The sequence below is a fragment of the Bos javanicus genome, chromosome 13, assembly GCF_032452875.1.
Source record: "Bos javanicus breed banteng chromosome 13, ARS-OSU_banteng_1.0, whole genome shotgun sequence".
Lineage (NCBI taxonomy): Eukaryota > Metazoa > Chordata > Mammalia > Artiodactyla > Bovidae > Bos > Bos javanicus.
Window position 1 is genome coordinate 67,729,250 of NC_083880.1, and position 23,262 is coordinate 67,752,511.

Sequence of the window (23,262 nt, forward strand, 5' to 3'; positions counted from 1 at the left end):
GCAATTATTTTATTTATTCATTCTTTTTTTTATTTGGTTGTATCACATGCCACGTGGGATCCTAGTTCCCCAACCAGGGATCATACCCACACCTCTTGCATTGGAAGCTTGGAGTCCTAATCACTGGACTGCCAGGGAAGTCCTCAGATATTTTCTGTTGTTAAATTAATAGCCTGTGAGTGGCCTGGAGTAGTAGATCTTACAGCTGGATTCTTTTTTATCTTTCCCACCCTCACCTTTCATGTGTCATGTAAATGAAATGTAAAAGTGAAATGTACAATGAAATGTAAACGTGAAATGAAAAGGTAAAAAATGTATCTGTACTTCATGGTCTTCATAGTGTGTCATTCATTTCTTTATTATGTTAACGTGGCGCCTTCATTAATTTTCTCCTCTCATCTTCCATGTACCAGTTTTTTAACCTGCATCCTTGGCTTTATTTCCCCTTTCAGTCATTTTGGTAGCTGGGACATGGTTACAAATCATTTTAGATTATCTTGCTCTGAAAGTGTTATTCTTTTGTTTCCAAAGAGAAAATGAACGTGACCAAGTGTTGAATTTGGTCATTCTTGTTCTTTTGCCTTTGTGGTCCAGTGGAAGTTGTTTTATTTCAAGGCATGGAGACGTGGAAATTTGTCCCTAGTTGGTATGCTAAAGAAAGCTTTAGGAAAAGGATGAATCTTGAAATTTCTTCTTTTTCCCTTTTTGCTTCAGCCACCAGGAAATCTAGAGCTGAATTTGTGGCTCAAATAACTTCGGCATATCTGTGTTTTAAAAATTTTCTCATTGGCTTTGACCTTTTGAATATTATCTATAATTTCTTTGATCCTGATCTGTAACCTTTTTACATGATTCTATTTTTATTCCATACTTACTGTTCTTATAAGTTGCCTCAAGTCAACATAAAGTTGATCATTGTAAAGATTATCACACTAGTTCTCTGCTAACCTGCCCCTTTCTGTTTTCATTTTCCACTGTGTTCAGCATACTGTTTAAAAAATAAGTGACCTTTAGATTTTCCATAGTGTGTGCTCTGGGCAGTAATTTCTATGTCTCTATTTTCAGCATGATCTTTCTTCCCAAAGGTTGCAGGGAGAGTGGCTGAGGAAAGGGGTGCGGTGCTGGGCCATGAGGTGGGCTACTGCATCCGCTTTGATGACTGCACCAACCCGCTGGCCACGAGAATTAAGGTGAGGTTCACAACTGCTTTCCTTCTGTAAATAAGGAAGAAGATTATTTGGGGGGAGGTAAAAACACGCAGCCATTGCTGCTGACTGAGCCTCTGATGCCATGACAGAAAGCGTATGAGAGCATCCTGGCCCTCAGGAACATCGGCGTGTTGGGAGGTACAGAGCTCTTTCTGTGTCCTCACATCTTAGCCCAGAAAGGACTTTGGAAGTAGAGTTATGCCCTTGGTTCTTCAGGTGAAGAGGTTGAGGACCTGGGAGGTTGAGTGACCTGCCTGATGTGCCCATTGGTGGTAGAACCAGAGCTCAGAGCTGTCCTTTCTCATGTGTGTTTCACTGTTTCTCCCCACCAATCCACGTAGCTGTCTAAATATAGAAACTTAGCTATAAAAGACTTAAAAACAGGGACAAATAGTATAAATTGATAAAGTGTAGAATTCATAAATGTTATTTGTGCTAATTAGCGCTGGCCCATTTTCACATGATGATGGATTTTATGTGTGTTTTGACCTTGTTGCTACTATTAAAATAATTAGCGTCATAGAATCAGGGTACAGTCAGCTCAGCAGTATCTACTGCATACCACTGTGCAAATCAGAGTCTCCTCAGATAGTGCTGGGATCAATGAATGAAAATGCTTTGATGGAGAAAAACAAATACTATATAATATCATCTATGTGTAGAATCTAAAAAATACAACAAAGTAATGAATATAGCAAAAAACAAGCAGACTCACAGATACAGAGAACAAATTCATGGTTACCAGTGGAGAGAGGAAAGAGGGAGAGGTAAAACAGGGGTGGGAGATTAGGGGCTACAGACTACAATGTAGAAAATAAGCTACAGGGATGCATTGTACAAGATGGGGACTGTGGCCAATATTGTATAATATCTATAACTGGAGCATAACCTTTAAAACTTGTGAATCACTATATTGTACACCTGTGACTTACATAATATTGTACATCAACTATACTTCGGTAATAAAAACTTTAAATTAAAAAAAAATGGTTTGATGAAATAAACATTGGTTATTAGAATCTCAGTTACCTCTCAGGTTGCTGCAAAGGAACTGAAAATAGATGGTCTAAATGCAGTAATTTGTAAAAATGTGGAACTTGTTTTCTAAATGGTCTGTATTTTCTTTCTTTTGACATTCATTTTGCTAGGTAAGGGATTTATTCTTCTGTACCACCAAATACATTTACACTAGCTAATTTTTATTTTTTTTTTTTTTTTATTTTTTTCTTTTTCTTTTTTTTTTTTTTTTACACTAGCTAATTTTTAGATAGCTTTTAGTGAATTCCATGATCACATGACTCTTGAGAGAGTCTTTTATGAAAAGTCCTGTGTTCCATTGGTAGGTTTCCAGGCACTCAGTCCCCAGCTGGTGGGCTCTCGTGGCGCCTTCTCACTTGCACTCCTGTGTGTATGTGTGGCAGCTCGCATCAGGTCCAAGAAAAATATGCTTTAAAAAGCAAAACAAAAAGGAAAAGTACTAAGATATAGCCTGTGAGGGAAATGTTTAGCTTTGTTAAAGACGGACTTGTTTTGGGATGAGAATAACAGCATCTAGTTGTTAACTGTGTTTTTCTGAAGCATATTCATAAACACTCCTTAATCCTTAACGGTAATATTAATAACCGACATTCTTGAGCTCTCTCTGTGTGCTGGGGCCCTTGCTAAGCCCTGTACATGTGCACTGTACTCTCTCACTTAATTCTCACAGTAACTCTGCGAGACAGATACTTTTATTTTCTCCATTTTACAAATGAGGAGCTGGGCTCAGAGAAGGTAAGTAACTTGCCCAGGGTTTACACAGCTAGTAAGAAGAAGAACAGAGATCTGACCCAGCTGCTGGATATGACAGCTTGTGTTCCTAACCACAACCCCAGTCAGCCTTCCTAAAATAATATCAATTGAAGTTGAGGTTAATAACCTCAAGAGCTGCAAGTCTGTGGTCCTTGGGACATTGTAGGAAGTGTGACCTCTGACTCAGTGATCCCCCTGGGCAGACCCAGGTTTGTCTGCCCTGTCTATTCATAGCAGTACCTGTGGTCCAGGCTCAGAGGAAACGGGGCTTAGTCAAAACTCACAGAGCAAATGCAGGTGAAATTTGCTAATAGAGTTGCTAGCTCTTACCGAGGGTCCTGTGTTCAATATCTTGTTTGGAAACCATTCCATTGCTTGATAACCAAAATTTGGGGGTATTTTCTCATAGTCCTTGGTGGGAATTGTCTTATACACACACTGGTGATGAGGTTGTATGTGTTTAGTTGGACTTGAACTCTTTGAAGGAAAGTTATGAATATACAGTGTAAATGAATCATTTCTAAACCTTTGTGTTTCTGTGTTTTAGTTTCTGACCGATGGGATGCTGGTCAGGGAAATGATGGTTGATCCATTATTAACAAAATACAGGTAAGTGTATTTTTCCTTTGATAAATTTCCTACAGTTTCAAAAATACATGAGTAGATTGAGGTGAAGTTGTTTTAATAGCTGGGATTCGTGACCACACTCAGCTTTCCCAAAGCTTCTCTCCTTCCTTTGACTGTTGTGACCTTTGATGTTCTTTTCAGAATATGTGGAGTCAAAACTGGGCTCATTAAAATCCCTGTCCTTATTTGAACGATCTGTTGACTTGTTTTTATCTTGCTGGAGGGTGACTACAGAGGCACAGCACAAAACTGAGCAGCGATTTGCTGCATGTAACGTGCAGAGCCCAAATAGTTATTCACATTTTCCGTCTCCTTGTGGGTCCCCGTCCATCACTCATTGTACAGAATGATCCACTCAGGCTCTGTGTATCCTGGGGAAGGATGTCATATTTGACTCCCTGGTACACATGTGGCATAGCCATGACCAGGTGCCTCTTCATGCTGTTTTATGCAGATTTTTAGTCTTTGGGTGGTTGGGCCTTATCTGAATTTTTATGTGCTCAATGGGGCTATATGTTATATTGGAATTTAAAATCATGTATTAGATTCTGTTGGGATCCAGCATTGGTGGTAAAACTTTAAAAGTAGCAATAAATAACAGCATTTTCTCTACCAAGAAAAGTTGATGTGGCCATTTTTATTAGCTTTAGAGTTACTGGCTTGTCAAAGAGGAGGTACTTGGTGTTACTTTTTGCTGCACGGTGATCGGATGGGGGCTAAACCCCAGCAGTCCCTTTAATGTCTGGATGGGCTTGTGTGGTGGCTGCTTTGATGCCCACTGAGATTGTCCCTCTGATTCTAGTGCCATCATGCTGGATGAGGCCCATGAGAGGACCTTGTACACCGACATTGCCATTGGTCTGCTGAAAAAGGTATATGGCTTTACTGCCAGACTTGCGGTTTTGTGTTTTTGTTTTGTTTGTTGTTTGATCAGGAAAGTCATTGTAGCAGTTTAGAAAATTCAACAAAATGCAGAGGAAAGAAATGGAAATTGTCAATCACCCTGCTCATGCAGAGACAGTTACGTTAGAGTTTTGGAACGTTTCCTTGTCTTCTTTCTCCTTTGGGTGTCTGTTTATGCACCTGTTTTGGCCCAGTGGGGATTGGGTTGTTGTGCTCACTTGTATCTTGCATACTTCTCTTAGTGTTGCATAAGGATCATTTTCCTCTGTCATTAAATATTCTCTAAAGACATTTTTAATGGCTATATAGTCACATGTCTGTACCATAAAGTATTTGACACCTCGATTACAGCTAGGCATTTATATGGCTTCCAGATTTGAAATATTTTACATAATGTTGCAGGAAGCACCCTTAAAGTTAAATCTGTTGGATTTCTGTTTCTTTTCTGTCTTTTGCTTTTTATTATAGATTTCAAGCATATCCCAGAGTAGAGAGAAGGGTTTAAGGACCCCCATGTGCCCATAACCTGGCTTCAGCAGTTATAACCCATGGCCAGTTTTGTTTCAACCTTACTTCCATCCTCTTCTCCCTTCCTATATTTTCTGGTTGTTTTCTTTGGGGAAATTTCTGATCCCCAGAGACTAGAGCAGGGTGATTAAAAGCCTGAATTCCGGGTCAGACTACCTGGGTTCAATTCTGACTCTGCTGAATTTGCTCATCGCTCAGATGGGGCTGATACCAAGTTTTTCTTTCTCTGTGTTGCTTTACTTTCCTATCTGATAGCCACTAGCCACTTTAGATTTAAATTAGTTGAAACAGAATAAAATAAAAAATTCATTTCTTTAGTCCCACTGGCTGTATTTCAAGGACTCTCTGGCCACATGCAGCTAGTGGCTACCGCAGTGGGCAGAACCTTTAAGCATTCTCTTAGAGCTGCCCTGTAACATCATTGTTGTGAAACTTAGGTAACGTAAAATGTTTAGGATGGTGCCTGACACAGGGCCGTGAATAGAGAGTGAGGTGCCTTTCCCATTGGGAGGATGTCTGCAGCTGAGTGAGGGGAGGGTGGGCTGGGTTTTAGGGCCCCTTGCCTCTCTGTGCAGTGCACGTGCTGCACAGCTGTATGCAGGGACTTGGAATGGCACATGGCTTACTATATGCTAGCTGCTGCTGCTGCTGCTGCTGTCTTCATTATTAATTTATTTCTTGGCCAAAGATTTAAACTTTTTGATACTTGTGAGGGATTATCCCACTCTGTTATTACCTTCTCAGGAATGGTATAACAAGGGGGCCTGTTTCACTGAATCTTTGAGTGAACACTGAACACTGAAAATAAATCTTTGCCAATGTGAAGGATGAAACAATAATCTCATTGTTACATTTTTTTTTACTATAATTTATTTGATCATTTCTTCTATGACCATTGCTCATCTTTTTCTTTGAATAACTGTTAATATCTTTTATCTGTATTTCTGTCTTGGTGTTATTTATTGTTTGATTTTTCACACTCTAAGTGTATATACACAGATTCTGACTATTCAGAGACCCAGGTGTCAGGAAAAAAAATGGTTTTACTTCTGGTAAATTCAAATTTGTGTCTTAAAGCTCCTTTATACTTTCTTTTTTCTTTTCTAATTTTTTTGTTCTGGAAAATTTTTATCACTCACACAATTAGAAAGAATAGTATAATGAACTGCCTTTTCATCTGTTACTTAACAGTTACCAATTTGTGGTCAGTCTTGTTTCATCTTTAAGCTCCTCCCCACCCCCCCATCCTCCTCCACACATTGGATTATTTTGTAATAAATTTCAGATATCAGATTATCTCATCTGTGTCACAGTGTTACCATTGTTTTTCCGTATGCCTTCTCTTTTAGATTCAGAAGAAGCGAGGGGATCTTCGGCTGATTGTGGCTTCGGCCACTTTGGATGCAGAGGTGGGAGCACGTCCACTGTCGCCCTCTGTCCCCGGTCAGCGTGGGGATTGTTGGTCATGTCCTTGGGAAGCTGCCTCCAGCTGGAGCTTATCTTCGGCAGGATGGCCTGCCTTCCTTATGGGCCATCTGATGTCCTAGATTCCGTCATTGGAGGAAATTCCTTTTCAGCTTGTGGGTGGAAATAGCCTGTAATTAATTGAGTTCATAATTACCTATTGTCTTGTTTCTCTACATGCTATATTTTCCCCCACACAGGCAGCTTCTTTTTATTACTCTTTTCAGCAGGAGGCTATACTTCTTTTGTTTTGTTTTGTTTTTAATTTTATTTTATTTTTAAACTTTACATAATTGTATTAGTTTTGCCAAATATCAAAATGAATCCGCCACAGGTATACATGTGTTCCCCATCCTGAACCCTCCTCCCTCCTCCCTCCCCATACCATCCCTCTGGGTCGTCCCAGTGCACCAGCCCCAAGCATCCAGTATCGTGCATCGAACCTGGACTGGCAACTCGTTTCATACATGATATTTTACATGTTTCAATGCCATTCTCCCAAATACTTCTTGAATTTATGACTTCAGCATTTATATTTAGATTTGAGGGATACAATTAAAGTTTTCCCTGTACATATAGTAATTTTCACATTACAATTTTTTATGTCTAAAAGTACATTAGTTTTCACTATTAAAATTTTTTTTATTGAAATAAGTTGATTGACAGTGTTGTGTTAATTTCTGCTATATAGCAAAGTGATTCAATTATACGTGTGTGTGTATACATACATACACACACTTTTTTTAATATTCCTTTCCATATGGTTTATTACAGAATCCTGAATATAGTTCTCTGTGTTAAGTAGTAGGACCTTGTTGTTTATCTATTCTATATATAAATGCTAACATCTGCTAACCCCAACCTCCCACTCTGTCCCTCCCCCAACCCCCTCCCCCTTATTTTTCTCTCTTAATAACTAATATTTTAGTTCAAACAGCAGTTCAGCTCAACACATAATTTTGACCACTTGCTGTATATGCACATGCAGACCACACGCGCACACACACACAAAGCACAGAAGCACAGTGCTGGCTACAGGTGATTCATACACTGCCTAACTGGTCAGGGAAGCAGACACATAAATAGGTGTTTGCCGTTCAGTTTGTTCAAGGTGCTGAGACAGCCAGGGAGGGGGTGCTTTCTCTCTAGCCAGCTGGAGGGTGTCCAGAAGCTTTCACAGAGGAGAGACATCCCACCTAGGTTGGAAAGATGCGCACAAGTCTGCTAGATTTGTGGGGTGGGGAAGGAGTCCTAGGCATGCAGAGAACCACAGGGGCCTGAAACGTGTTCAGAGGGCTATGGGTCACGTGTAAGGCGGGAGCCACATCTCACGTGCAGCACCTGCTGGGGGGTGATCTGTCCCCCTGCCTGCAGTCACCCCTCTGTCTCCTTTCAGTTTCTCCAGTGCTCCTTACACTCCAGCCTCACCTTGCTTTTCCTCAGATAAGTCGACGCATGCTTCTGCTTTTGGTGAGGAAGCCCTCTTTTTAGACCGTTTTTGCTTCAGATGTTCTCATGGCCTGGTACTCATTTCCTTCCAGTCTTGGTCAGGTATTAGCTCCCAGAGAACCTTCCCAGACCACTGTCTGCAACTGAGCCCCTGTCGCTCTTCATTCTCTTGCTCTCCTCCTCGTTTCTGTTTAGCCCTTTTCCTTTGCTAACATCATATGCATATCTGGGTGTTTGTTGATTGTATGTCTCCCATCACTAAAATGTAAACACTGTGAAGACTGGGACTTTGACTGTCTTACTCTATTTTATCCCTTTCATCTGAGACAGTGTCCGGCACAGAGTAGGGACTGTGGGTTGAATGAATTTTGATTGCGTGGAAAGCGATGGGAAATTCAAATGGGAGAGGCTGGTAGGGGTCAGATGATGGGGGGACCCCACAGGCCACGTGAACTCCACCCTTCCACTGGTCAGTAGCCCTAGCATGTGTGAGGCTTGGCAGTGACTTGACCACATTTGTGGGGTTTTGTTTTGGCCGAGCTGGGTCTTTGTTGCTGCGTGCAGGCTTTCTCTAGTTACTCAGTAGCGGTGGCTGCTGTTTAGTTGTGGTATGCGGGCTTCCTGCTGCAGTGGCTTCTCTTGTGAAGCACTGGCTCTAGGCGTGCAGACGTCAGTAGCTGCAGCGCGTGGGCTTAGTTGCTCTGTGGCAAGTGGCATCTTAGATGAGGGATTGAACCCCCGTGCCCTGCATTGAAAGGTGGATTCTTAACCATTGGACCACCAGGGAAGTCCCATATTTGAGTTCTAGAAAGATCACGCTGGTGCTGTATAAGAGACACAAACAGATGTGGCGATCACAGTCAGGAGGCCAGTTCCATAATCAGCTGAGATAAAAGGGCCTCGCTTCTGGTCTCCGAGTGGCTTCCAGGATACAGAACAACTTGGAGGGAGAAAAAAGTCAGCCTGGCTGAGAGAGAGGTCTGCATGCTGCCTGACAGGTTTCTTAGACCGTTTCATGGTGTAGGAGTCTGTTGTCTTAGGTCTGCCTACCATAACTTTGGGGTTAAAGCTCTCTGTTGCCCTCTTTAATGAATTCTTGTGCCCTTCACCTGTGATCCCTGATGGAATGCTATTTTAACCTCAACTCCTGTCAACCTCTTCCATGACTGAGTTGTCCAGAACATCATCTGCATTTTACCTCTTATCTTTACCACGACCCCCTTTTTGAAATTGTTTCCAATAGTTTTTATTGTGGGTAAAATCTTTAATGTCCAAGTCTTTGAATCATCAGTAATATTTATTGCTTACAGTTGCTTTTCATTGTCTTCAGTGTGGCACGGAGATGGAAAAACATAGCTTCTTTCCATTCTGCCTGCCATAGTCCATAGTGATGCACTTCCTGGGAGTGATATTTTTAGGTGGGAGGGTGGAGTGTAGGAGTTGTGTCAGCCTTGGGTGTGCTAGGATGCAAGGGTTGCCAGATGTCAGCAGCTTTCAGCAGAGTCTTGAGTGGACCCGGGTCATTGATTTCTTCATCCCTTTCTGGCCTGGCGAGTGAGGAGGAGTGAGGGGTGTTTGTGTGTGCATGAGGGGAGACGTGGGTGGGTGTGGATGCATGTGGGGTATGGAATGTGAGTTCCCAGGTGAGAGTAAGAGGGCGAAGAAGAGGAGGGAATGGGCTGAAGTGGACAAGAGAGGAGGAGTGTGTGAGAGTGGTGAATGGGGGGGCGTGGCTCAGGTAGTATTTTCACTTGGAGGCCCAGGGATGCTGGAACGCCTCCCTTGTCTCCCGGCTGTTGAGTCTGTGGGCAGCAGACTCATTCCTAACTCCAGTGCCTGGAGGAATCGATGCCACCTGCTCTGGTTTCGCTCAGGGCCTGGGGTGGCCCAAGCTGCAGTCCAAGACACCCAGTGACTGCGACTGGGAGGCAGAGGCCAGTGGAGTTGGATGGGGCTGATCAAATAGTCGCCTTCATTGGTTTAGGTGTTTCTTAATATCAGCCTAATTAAGTCAGCACTTAATTAGAATGTGACTGAGTATAATTATGAAGTATTTATTGACCATTGTATGACATGGTATTTTTTTTTTTTTTTCTTTTATTGGCTTCCATTTACCTGGCAGAAAACATGATCACTGACTCATCCATGGTTTTTTGGTCACAGTCCAGATGCTTGAAGAGAGAATAATTTTTACCTTTCCAGATTCTTAGAGAAGGAATTTGGGGTCCATTGTAGTCAGGTACCCACTTGTATGGGCCGAAGCTGGGCAGGCCGTGTTGGCGAGGCTGCTAGGGGTCCACTCCTGTGGGCCAGATCAGAGCCACTAGCAGAGAAGGAAACGGGTGAGCAGGGGAGCGATCCCGCAGACATGCACCCCATTTGTGTTCCATGTCACAGATGAGCCTCTTGCTCGTAGTCACTTTGTGTGTGTCTGTGTCAGCATGATCCCTGGCTTTCAGAGTTGGCTCTCAGCTCTTCTTTTCCTGGTGGGCTGAACTCATTTCACTCCTGCTGGTCCTTCATTCTGCCTCAAGATGCAGACGCTGTTGACACTATGTTTATTTGCTTTCTAGCCTTTAATTTTTTGTGTATATATGTTTAATACTTCCGAATACAGATAAAAGATAAAGATCTTAAGGACAAAAGTCTTGTGCCTCCTCAGTTAATGCTGAGTTTTATTTCTTAAAAGAGTAACTCTCTGTCTTTACATCTCTGCTGTCATTCTTGGAAGGGGTGCGCCTCTTCTCCTTCCCAACCAGTAATAGCCCTCCTCATCCTTTCAGGCTTAGCCAGGAGATCCGGCCACCTCCAGGACCCCGTCCCTATACCACATCATTGTGGGCCCTTTCCTCCTCCCCTGACTGTAACTCGCAGCTCTTCTCTGGTCATCCGGTCCTTGAGGCTCGGTTTATGTTATGATTGGTTTTTTGCACACCTTCCTCCTTGGCTTATTCACTGTTTGGGGGAGAGGGGAGCAGTGCCTTCTCCCTTGTTTGTGCATCACTTGTAGCATGCCCATGCTTTGCATGCCATAGGACACAGGAAGGCTGAAGTCACCTGCAGGGAATTTACCTGAAAGAAGGGTGGAGCTGCATGGGTCTTCATGGCGCAGCACAGTACTTCTCTTGGCCTGAGGCTTGTTCTTTTATGTCTGTGTTTACTCTTCTCAGACGTGACTTGGAGGTTGACATGTAGCATGCAGGTATTTTGGAGTCACTCTAGTCGACTCTTCTAGAAGTGCTCCTCCAAGCCTTTTCACGTTGTACTCGATTCAGGTTCTCAGGGCACCCCTGGATCCTGGTTTCCAGGAGCAGACGTGGACGTGTTTAGGGGAGATACCTGGGAAGGAAAGAAGACAGGCCTGGTGATCCCATGGGTGGGCCTCCTAGGAGAGGAGAATGCAGCGCGTGCCAGGCCTCAGGGGACCAGGAAGGTCAAGAGCTCTCCCACCAGGCCTCCGTAGAGACCGCAGGCCTGGGGATCAAGTACCATTGAAGAAATGTGGCCACCTCTTTGGGTGGAATTGCCAAGAGCCACTTCTCTCAGCGAGGTCCTGTGGGAGCGTGGGAGAAGTGGGGAATTGCTGACCTGCCCATACAGAGTGTAGTGCTGCTTCCTGAGGGGCATATGAAGAGGGAGAGGACTCTGTCCTGCAAACACAGGACCTGTAGATTGCACTTCCAGGAACATCCCTGCCATTCACAGACGTACAGGTTTCCTTTATACAGTGATCACGTGTGTGGTCAGAGCTGTGCTTTCCAGACAGAAATACACATCAGCCTGATGTAATCCACCTTTGACTTGAGTTACACCTTCTGACCTAGTCTGTGGTTAAATGCAGTATGGGGGACGGGGGGCGGGTGGGGTAAGATCAGTAATCCCTCTGCTGCATGTTGACTTAGGTTCACAGCTGAATGCACTTTGGAAATCTAACCTTGATCATTTCTGTCAAATCTTCAATAGAGTCTGCCAGTGAAATGTGACTCCCCAAAATTATAAGAATAAAAATATGATTTTTTGAATAATTATTTTGTTATCCTTAGTCTGTATTACGTATAGCCAATCCCTATCCCCCCACCCCCTGCTCTGCCAGTTTTATATTATTTTCATTCTTTCCGTGAGTTACTATGAACCTTTTTTTTTTTTTTAATTTGAGCAATGAAGAATTTTTTTTAATTTCTTTTAGAAATTTCGGGATTTCTTTAATCACAATGACACCAGTGACCCAACCAGGGATACGTGCGTGATCCTTACTGTGGAAGGGCGGACATTTCCAGTGGACATCTTTTATCTACAGAGGTTTGACAGTCCTTGCATTTTCAGTCAGGGCGATTGGAAAACCAGGTCTGTTCGGTGGGCTGAGAAGCAGGTGTGTCTGCTTTCGGCTTCTAGGGCAGTGCGCCAGGCTGCTGAGGAAGGGCATGTTTGTCACTGATGGGATGTTCTGGAACCCTCCCTCAGTATTGCTGCAGGATTTCAAGTCTCCCTCCAGATGTGCAGGTCTATGACTCTGTGGTCCCTGGCTCAGCAGCAAAGAGCAAAATGGGAACAAGGTTGCAGGGAGGAGGGCTCTAGAACGGTCCAAACTGGGCTTTACAAGACTGTCAACTCGGGTGGTATTGGTGATTTGAATCAATTGGTTCTCAGCCCTCTACATCTTAGCAGGAAGGCCTTCGCTGACATTTTCAGGAGGAGCCTCTTTGAACAGGAAAGGGTCATCCTAATTCCTACTCCTTTTCACTGTACAGAGGAAGACTGGGAGCCTGAATCAGAGGCAGATAAATCCAGAGTTACGGGCCTGACTTCTGAGTCATTTTAGAGGGGCAGGCACCCTTGCGCTCTATCCACTCCCCTCAGACATGCTGCTGGTGGTCAGGAGGGGAAATGGAAAGAATGTGGAATTCAGCATTGGGACAAGAGACCCACGTTTCCTGGCCAGGGAATCTTTGCATGCTAAAGATAGGACGTTGGTTTGCACGGGCTTTATTGCTTTTCTGTCTCTGCAAATAAAGCCAAAAATAGTAGTTTACATGTAATTATGGATTGTATTTGAATTCTGCATTAAAAAAAGAATGTTTATTTTAATTATTCATATGCCGATTATCTGCTGGGCAGGCGCAAACGAACTTTCACAAGGCTTTGCTGGCAGATTACTAAGGTAATTGATCTGTAATTAATGAACATATTCTGGTAATGAATTTATCTCATACATCTTTTCAGTCCTGTTCCAGATTACATCAAATCAACCGTAGAAACTGTGATGAAAATTCACCAGACTGAGGGAGATGGAGACATATTAGCATTTCTCACTGGTCAGGTAATTCCATTGAACCTTTTTTCCTCTGGCGAACAGACACGTTAAGGCAGTACCAAATACAACTACACTATGCTATGCTAAGTCACTTCACTCGTGTCCGACTCTGTGCGACCCCATAGACGGCAGCCTACCAGGCTCCCCGTCCCTGGGATTCTCCAGGCAAGAACACTGGAGTGGGTTGCCATTTCCTTCTCCAATGCATGAAAGTGAAAAGTGAAAGTGAAGTCGCTCAGTCGTGTCCGACCCCTAGCGACCCCATAGACTGCAGCCCACCAGTCTCCTCCGTCCATGAAAAAATCTTTAAAAAAAGCAGCACCAAAATATATACAGAGGCCTATTACTTTACTTAGCCGTCGGTCTCATGTTTTATTGTCTTCGTGGTTACTTGATTGCATTAAAAAATTGTTCAGTTTGATGTCATTCATCTGTTGACTCAGTTGCCAGAGAATCATTAGCTCCTGCCTGTTCTGTCTGCCAGATGTTTTAAATTTATCAGCTGATTCCAGAGTAAATCCGAGAGCTAAGCCAGTGGGCCGTTTTGATGCCAGGATTGAATCCTGCACGAGGGTGCGCCTCTGTGTCACTGCTGCACCTTTTTCCCAGTGACCTTTGCAGCTCACCCTGGAGGGAACAGGTTGGCACGCCACTGGAAAAACAACCAGACAGGCCTAAAGGCTCACTCAAGGTTGTAGCTCTGTTCAGAACTACCCTTTAGTTGTAATCATTTCCACTGGCAAGCATTTTCCATTGTTCAGGAATCTTTTCTAGGACTTACAGCGATTCTGTGTGCCACAGCTTGTCCATGTGTATGCCACACTGTTTGCTGCAGTGTATTAAAAAAAAAAAAAAACTCAGTAAAATAGTCGTTTTGGTGCATCAGAAATTCTTCTGTTGACTGCAGGTAGTGTGGACTTGAGTAATTAATCGGACAGGCACAACTTTTCACCCCTTGGCCCCATTGTTCGGTTGCATTTGATCAAATACCACCCCACTGTGGAGTGTGAGGACTCTTGACATTCACAAATCTAACTGGATTTATAGTCCTGATCCCATCCTACATTTTCTTGCAGTCGGATAAAATGACATGCTTCGGTCTGACCTCGGTTTCTTTGGTCCCCATCTTGATGATTTTAGGAAGAGGTGGAAACTGTTGTGTCAATGCTGATCGAGCAGGCTCGAGCACTGGGTCAGACTGGGATGAAGAGACACCTCCGGATTCTCCCCATGTATGCAGGACTGCCCTCCTTTGAGCAAATGAAAGTGTTTGAAAGGGTGTCACGCAGTGTCAGAAAGGTGAGACTAACCCAGGGACCAAGGGCGTTTGCAGCCATCTGTAATCATGTTGGTGCCCCCTTGCCCTCTACTGGAAAGGTTTATTTTACATTGAAGTAGAACCTGCTAAATAGGTATTTTAAAGAACTTAAGGTCTGTATTTCTGTGCAGCAGAGCTAAAAGCATACAGAAAGAAATTCCTAGATAGTCCAGTGGTTAGTACTCTACTCTTCCACTGCTGAGGGCCTGGGTTCAATCCCTGGTTGGGAAACTAATTTCCCTCAAGTTTCATAGCCAACCTCCCCCCTGGCCCCACCGCCAAAAACATAAACAAGGATAAAAGCACACAATAAATAATGAGTTGCAAAGATTTCTCAGCCTGCCTCACAGAAAGTTTAGTAATTATCAGAGTAGGTGACTTTCCCTATCACACAACAGTATCTTGGTGTAAAGGATTGTCTTGGTGAATTGTGATCAGTCAGAAACAGTAGATTAGCTACTGTAAAATGGTTTCTCAGCCATCTGTTTGAAAAATCAGTTTGCCTATAGAGCCAAATTTAAGTCAGTTAATTTAAGGTGTGGCTTAAAAATACCTAGCCTTGAAATTGGGGTGGGGAAGGGCGTGGTGAGAAGCACTGGTTTAAAGGAGCCAGTAGGCAACCAGTCTGTTTCCTCTCTGTCCCCTGCCTGGGTCCTGCTGTTTACCCTTCATCCGGTGAGGAAGGTACAGCACTGGCCCAGAGTTGCCTTACAGCAGCTATTTATCAGCAGGTAGCAGGGAACGCAGTAGGTGAGGGACGGCTGGTCTGAGGCTCCACTCCCAACTTCAGGTCACTTTTAAGAGGGCATTCTGGCCATTGGGATGGAGCTTGCTCAAGTCTGTCCAGTCAAACGTGAACTGTAGCCATCCAGTCAGGAGACCTGGGTTACCCTGTGCACTGGGATGAGTTACTCAACCCCGAGGTCTGGTTTTCTCAGCTGTAAAACATGAATAATAGTAACTTTTAGATAGATGGTTTTATAGCATAAAATCGTGACTCTGCTACATAAAAATAGTAGGGAGATTTTGTAAAATGATCTAAGTAAAAGTGCCCAACCAAAGTTCCAAGTGCCATTTATATGTCTCCTGCTGCTTCACACCCTCCAGGGGGCAGCACTCAGCGCCCTTGGAATAAAATGCAAACCCCTCCTGTGGCCCAGAGACCGTGCATGATCGGGTCCCTGCATCCCTCCTAACCTCATCTTTTATTTAATTATCCTGGCCTGTGGCTGCATCGGCTGTTTCTCCTTCCTCTGCCTGGATCTCTGTAGGGCTGGTTGCTGCTTTTTATTCAGGTTTCAGCCTAAAATCATCTTTTACAGAGACTTTCCCTGGCCATCTAACCTGAAGTAAGCATGCTCCATTATTAACATATTATAACATGATGTATATATTGAACACTACGTAATACTAGAGTATTACCCTATTGCGTTTTCGTCCAGGTGTTCGTCGCTGTCTTATGTTCATTATTTCTCCACCCAGACATTCACACTGGAATGTGGACTCTCGTCCATTGTCCATTCCTAGCACCTTAAAGTGTGCCTGGCAAAGTGCAGACCCTCAGAAAGCAGTTAGAACACGAATAAAGGGCAGGTACAGGTGGCGATGTGCATCACTTGAGTTGTACAAAAGGTAAAAACTAATGTTTGTTGAATATTTGCTCTGAGCCAAGTACTAGGCTCTAATAATCATTTCATGTGTGTTTCACATTTAATCCGCTGAAGAACCCTGGGAGAGGGTAAATTTTATTATGGAAACAAACAAACATGCTCAGGAGGTTAAGGAACTTGTCCAAGGTCCCAAGCTTATGGAGAATTGAAACCCAAGGCACCCTGAGCATGAAATTCATCCTAGTCCATCCAGGATACCTAACTGCCTCTCACAGGTTCTACACTATTGAAGGTATCTTGACATCTTTTAGGACTTTGACTAGTTTATTCAGAGTGAAGACAACCAAAACACTTTTATCCTGACTCTCCTTCCTGTGGGGTAACCTAGGTGATCGTGGCCACCAATGTAGCAGAAACCTCCATCACAATCAGCGGGATTGTGTACGTGATTGACTGTGGCTTCGTGAAGCTCCGGGCCTACAACCCCAGGACAGCTATCGAGTGCTTGGTGGTGGTCCCAGTGTCCCAGGCATCAGCCAACCAGCGAGCAGGACGCGGTGGCCGCAGCCGCTCAGGGAAATGTTACCGCCTTTATACAGGTAAATGTGGCTCTTTTCTCTTTTAGGGGTTTTGCCTTTCTCCTAGTCAGCCTGGGCATCAGAGAATATTACAGGTATCTACCCCTATTAAGCAGAACTTAAGACCCAGATCTTCCTCACAAGGCCTTCTGTAATCTGACCCCCGCCACCTTCCTCACTCCAGACATGGCCCTTCTTTGCTACTGTTCCTCACTGGCCAAAGCTAGACCAGTTAAAAAAATCTATATTTATTTATTTGGCAGCACGGAGTCTCAGTTGTGGCATGCAGGATCTTTAGTTGCAGCATGGGAACTCTTGGTTGGAACATGTAGGATCTAGTTCCCTGACCAGGGATGGCACCCCAGGGCCCCCTGCACTGGGAGTGAGGAGTTAAGAATCCTCACTTAACTCCACTGGACCACCCTTAAGTTAACCCTTAAGTTAACTTAACTCTTAAGAGTTAAGACTTAACTCCAGCCCTTAAGGAGTTTTCTCTGGAGTCTTAACTCCACTGGACCACCATTGAAGTCCCATGAATTACCGATTATTTGCCACCCCTTTTCTGACCTAGTCTGGGCCTTGGCCTGCCAGCAGCCATGTGACATGTAGCTTGGACCCTTGTTCTGTCTTTCTTAACATTCTCTTAGCATCCTGTGGCATTTTTTTTTTTTATTCTGGGATCCTTGAATCCTGTGGGGCCCCACAGTGGGTTCCATCTTTCCTCTGGTTCAGAGCACCTTTGCACAGCTGAACCAGTAGGGTCTCTCCTGAGACTCATTGATAGCAGTTGGTCAGCTCCTGCTCCATGCTTGTCTTTGAAGGAGCAACATGAAATTACAATGAAGACGGTCTTAGCCCTTAAGGAGTTTTCTCTCCAACTAAACAGCAGTCTTGTCTGCAGAAAGTGAGGTCTCCAGAGCTGCTCTTTACTTCATTGTACCTCTCTTCTGTGGATGACGGTGTCAAGGTTTCTCTTAATTATCTAGACTTAATTTTCAAATCATTTTTAATTCCCTCCTCTGTCCAGTATCCCTCTGCAGTCACTTAACCAGATCCGGGGGTTTTACCTTTTATCTCTCCTTTCCTTTCAGATTACCATCATCCTTGTTCAGTCCTTGACATCATTTATTCTTTTTCACAGATGTTTACAGAGCACTTGCTCTGTGCCAGGCATGGAAATCTAAAGCCAGTTGAGATACGGTCTGAGGCCACATTGCTGACAGCCTGGTGGTGGAGGCAGGCTTATGAACAGATTAGCATGTTATGGTGTGATAGTTGCCATAACTGAATGAGCCTTGGAAGCAGACAGCAGGGAGTTATTCCTACTGGGGAGGGCTTCACAGTCCATAATTGAGCCTGATCTTACCGGCAACTCAGTAGTTAATCCAGGTGAGGGGATAGCAGCGGGGGTTAGATTTCATCACAGCAAGCAGAGGAAGTGGAATGTACTAGTACTTGGAGGGGAGGAACAGGGTAAGAAGGATTCGTGGAAGGGAGGGAGAATACAGAACCTGAAGTCAGAGAGGTAAGGTTCTTCCACTGAAGGTATTAAGAGGGAATAACGGAAATAGAAAGAGGAAAGCCAGTTTCAAAGGCGAACTGAAATATGGGGAAGAGGAAGTTTCAGGAAACTTAAATTTTTTTTTTATTGAGGTGAAATTTACATAACATGAAATTAACCCTTTTAACTTGAACAGTTCAGGCATTTATTATCTTCACAGTGTGCAGCCACCACCTTTATCTAGTTAGGAAACATCTTTATCACTCTAAAGTAAAAGTCCTTACCTGTTAAGCAGTATTTCTTTCTTCTTTTCTCCCTGCTGCCAGCCTGTGACAACCAGCAATCTTTGTTGTCATTTTGAATGGTCAGGTGGCCCTCTGTATCCATAGATTCAACCAACTGCAGATTGAAAACATTTGGAAAAAAAATTCCTGAAAGTTTCAGAAAGCAACACTTGAAGTTGCTTACACACTAGCAACAGTTCATATAGTGTTTACGTTCTATTAAGTACTGTCAGTATGCTATGCTGTGCTATACTATGCTGAGTCGCTTCAGTCGTGTCCGACTCTGTGCGACCCCAGAGACGGCAGCCCACCAGGCTCCGTCGTCCCTGGGATTCTCCAGGCAAGAATACTGGAGTGGGTTGCCATTTCCTTCTCCAACTGTAAGTATAGAGATGATTTAAAGTATTCAGAGGATGTGTGTAGGTTATATGCAAATACTGTACCATTTTCTGTGAGGGACTTGAGCATCCTCGGATTATGGTGTCTGCAGTGGGGGAGAGGGGTGTCCTGGAATCATTCTCCTGTGGGTACCAAGGGGTGAGTGTATTTGTTTTGGATATTTCACAAATTAATTCACACAATGTGACATTTTGTGTCTGGTTTCTTTCATTCAACATAATGTTTTCCAGGTTCATTTAAGTGTATCAGTACTTTATTCCTTTTTATGGCTGAATAATATTCCATCGTATGAAGGTACCACAATTTGTTTATCAGTTGACGGTTGTTTCTGCCTTTCGGCTGTTGTGAATAGCGCTGCTATGAACAAGCATGTACGTGTGTGTGCCTTAGTCTGTGTTTTTAATTCCTTTGGATGTACAGCTTGGAGTAGAATTGCAGGGTCACATGGTAATTCTTTATTTAACCTTAGGAACTAAAGTTACTTCTAAGGAGGAAACGGCCAGCATCATCTCATGCCCCAGTGAAATCAAACAGCAGGCTGTAGACTAAAGATAGGCAAGTGGACTTGGGTAAAGGGTGTGGGCAACTTTAGTGGAGGTGAGGTTGCGGGGAGACCAGCTGACAGTAATGGGGTACAGCAGATCCAGCCTCTAGGTTTCCTCCACCAATGCTTCTAGAGATCACAGCTCTGAGCAGGGCGCCACCTCCTCTGACCCTTAACAGTTTCCCATATCCTTCCGGGACTTTCTGGCTTGTCTCCTCCTGCTGTCCAGCAGCACTGACCCTGCACTGCACCCCTGCTGCGCTACTCTCTGTTTTGAATCTCCCTTCTGTCTTCCCGCACCCGCTTCTCACACCGTTGGTCCCTTTCCCTGGGCTGTTTCCTCTGCCCAGCGGGTCCGCCTCGTCCCTGGCTTCCGCTCCCGGGTGTCAGTGCCCTAAATCCCTTCTCCCCTCAGCCGTCTTCTGTCCACCCTTCAGCCTCCATTTCTCCTCAGGAGGACCCTCCACTGGGACCTAGCCTGATCCTCATCTCGGTCCCAGACCCTCTGAATCACGGAAATGTCTCAAAAGCTGTTGGCCCACAGCTCCTGCAGCCCTGGGCCCAGTGCCCTGTGTACTTGGTCCTCAGTAGACTCAAGTGTCCTTGAACTTAACCGAAGTGTCCTTGAACTCTTAAGAAGCACCTGCTTCCTGTGAGCATCTTCATCAGGATCGTCCTCTTACCTGATCGCAGTGTGCTTGGAAAATGTGGTTATGCTACCAAAAGGCTACCCCCCAAACGCTCTTGAAACTTGAAGGGAATATCCCATTTGGAACTTCCTGCCATTGCCTGTTTGGAGAAGGAAATGGCAACGCACTCCAGTGTTCTTGCCTGGAGGATCCCGGGGACTGGGGAGCCTGGTGGGCTGTCTCTGGGGTTGCACAGAGTCGGACAGGACTGAAGCGACTTAGCAGCAGCAGCCATTGCCTGTTACCCGGAACCTTCCAGGTGGGCTCATGCATTTGACGATTTGTATCAGTCAGCTTACAGAATATTTATTGTCTCTTTTGTCAAACTAAAGTTTTTTTTTTTTAAGTCCTTCAGTGATAGTGCTGTTTCTTCATGACACCTTTTGTTCTGCTCTGACTTTTCTCTGGTTAATTAAAGATTTCTGTTGGAAGCTAGGCCACCTTTGTGTGAAGGAGGGTGTGCACAGGTAAAATGTTGACTGATGTGGGAGGATTTTGTCTATAATCCTTCTCTAAATGATCCATAGACTTTCTGAATATACACGAAAAGGGTTTAATCTCTTCCTCCCTGTTTTTTTCCCTGACCCTTTTTATCTAGCTTCTTTATAAAGGCTTCCCAGAGTCTCTGTCCCCCCCCCCCCCCCCCCCCCACCCCCCCGCTCCTGCCCCTCCCATCTTGGCCTCCTGAACTCTGTGGTGCCTTTTCCTGTTCGAGGTCACCTTTTGTTCCTGATGGTGTGTGTAAGCATTCGTTAATCCGTTCGAGGCAGCATTGGATTCTGGGAGTGACGTATGTGCCTGGCTTGATTTAAAAAGTTGGACAATTTTTGGTCTTTATGAGATTTGGTCATTTTTTTAATATTTTAAAGATATTTTGGTTATTTGGTTTTATTTGGTAATTTATCCTGAAATTGTTCTTTGCTTTTATATATAGGCCTTGGCTCCTTGGCTCTGTCCCTAGCAGAGGGAACGGAAACAGGGCACCCCCAGTAACACTTGTTGCTTTGTTTTGATGTTTTGCTAACAAGAATCACATTGTAAAAAGCATTCTAAAGTGAAAGGACATACTTTTATAAAGACATATTGTTAAAATACATTTATCTAAAGTTGAAATTGTTAAAATACATTTATCTAAAGTCGAAATTGTTAAAATATATTTATCTAAAGTTTAAAAAAAAGAAAAAGGTCTTTCCTAAATAGGAAGCAACGTTCTATCACAGTATCATATGAGTCTGAGCCTAGACTCCTAGAGCCCCTCATTAAAGTGAGAGAAGGACAACGTTTCTTTGGCAGAATGGTCACATTTGATTGTGACATTTTATCCCAAACAGTTCTGATTTCCTATCCCCAGAGGAAGCCTTTGACCAGCTGCCTCAGTCCACCGTCCCTGAGATGCAGCGGAGCAACCTGGCCCCCGTCATCCTGCAGCTGAAGGCGCTGGGGATCGACAATGTCCTCAGGTTCCACTTCATGTCGGTAAGTCCTGCCTTCCATCTGCAGCTGTCGGGACACTGGAATGCTCCCAGGGGGGTGCTGACATCGGTACAGAGCATGCTACCTTTCTGGTGTTTTTCACTTAGCCGCGGGTATCATGTGCAGGGCCTAGGAGAGAACAGCCAGACAAGGGTGACAACTTCTGTTCTTGTCTGTTGGGGGAGAGAGAGTAAGTGGAGTAATGACAGGGTCTGTGTCCTGTGCTCTGAGAGACACAGGAAAGGCCCGCAGCCCAGTTAAGTCATGTCTGAGGCGAGACCTGAAACCCAAGTGGGATTTTAGCGAGTCAGGAGGGGTGGAGTGATCCAGGAGTGTGTCGGCATGATAAAGAAGTATCCCGACTGGGGAAGCCAGGAGGTCTATGGTGGAGCTACAGGGAAAGTCCCTACAGCGGATTGCATTTCTGCTTATTTCCAGGAGTGGGTTTATTGGGTCAAAGGCCATAATCATTTCGTAGGTCCTCGATACATGGCCGAATTCCTTTACAGGTATAAGCTTGCGTAGTGCATGCATGCCTGACTCACTGGCCACCCATCCTGCTGTGTTATCTTCTTTTAGAGTTTTTCTAATTTGGTTGGTGGGAGGAAGAAGGAAAAATATTATCTCTTATCTTTTTTGATTGCTCATAAGGTTAAAAAAATTATCAGTTCAGTTCAGTCGCTCAGTCATGTCCGACTCTGTGACTCCATGAACCACAGCACGCCAGGCTTCCCTGTCTATCACCAACTCCTGGAGTCCACCCAAACTCATGTCCATTGAGTCGGTGATTCCATCCAGCCATCTCATCCTCTGTCATGCCCTTCTCCTCCTGCCCTCAATCTTTCCCAGCATCAGGGGCTTTTCCAATGAGTCAGCTCTTCGCATCAGGTGGCCAAAGTATTGGAGTTTCAGCTTCAGCATCAGTCCTTCCAGTGAACACCCAGGACTGATCTCCTTTAGGATGGACTGGTTGGATCTCCTTGCAGTCCAAGGGACTCCCAAGAGTCTTCTCCAACACCACAGTTGAAAAGCATCAATTCTTCAGCACTCAGCTTTCCTCACAGTCCAACTCTCACATCCATACATGACCACTGGAACATTATCAGCCACTTTAATTTCTTCTGAATTAAACTATTTTAGGTTTATTAGTGATTTTTAAGAGTCCTTTAACTATTAAAGCCTTAACTAGTTAAAGCTGCTCACCTCTGTCTGTAGTCTTTCTTGTGAACAGTTCTTCTAGTTGTTTGTATGTTATTGTTTCGTTACGTGCAGCCACTGTAAACGTTTCCACAGCAAGGTCTTTCCACCTTTGCTCTGTGATTTTCTTTTCTTGTGCTTGTGAAGCACTTCCCCGTATCTCAGTCAGTTAATAAATGCTCACTCATGTTTTCTTCTTGAATTTTTATGACTTGAAAACTTGTGTTTTTTGACTCTCTATTCTGTCCCGACCTGGTTGATGTGTGTAACTAGGCCAGATTCCTGGATGATAAAGTCCCTGATGTTGCCTGAACAGCGCAGATAGTAACCAACATTGGAATATGTTTGACTTCTCTAGGAGAAAGAAATGCAAATTGAAATAGTGGTT

General features: G+C 44.2%; 1 protein-coding gene across 1 annotated transcript in view; it reads left to right on the forward strand.

Moving 5' to 3' along the window:
- DHX35 (DEAH-box helicase 35) overlaps nt 1–23,262 on the forward strand; it is a 76,792-nt gene that overhangs the window by 29,477 nt on the left and 24,053 nt on the right. Inside the window, exons 5-13 of the mRNA XM_061437570.1 lie at nt 1,086–1,190; nt 3,547–3,608; nt 4,429–4,498; nt 6,407–6,466; nt 12,157–12,269; nt 13,191–13,287; nt 14,422–14,580; nt 16,598–16,808; nt 21,556–21,680. Coding sequence (XP_061293554.1) covers nt 1,086–1,190; nt 3,547–3,608; nt 4,429–4,498; nt 6,407–6,466; nt 12,157–12,269; nt 13,191–13,287; nt 14,422–14,580; nt 16,598–16,808; nt 21,556–21,680 — 1,002 coding nt within the window. The remainder of the gene's footprint in view (nt 1–1,085; nt 1,191–3,546; nt 3,609–4,428; nt 4,499–6,406; nt 6,467–12,156; nt 12,270–13,190; nt 13,288–14,421; nt 14,581–16,597; nt 16,809–21,555; nt 21,681–23,262) is intronic.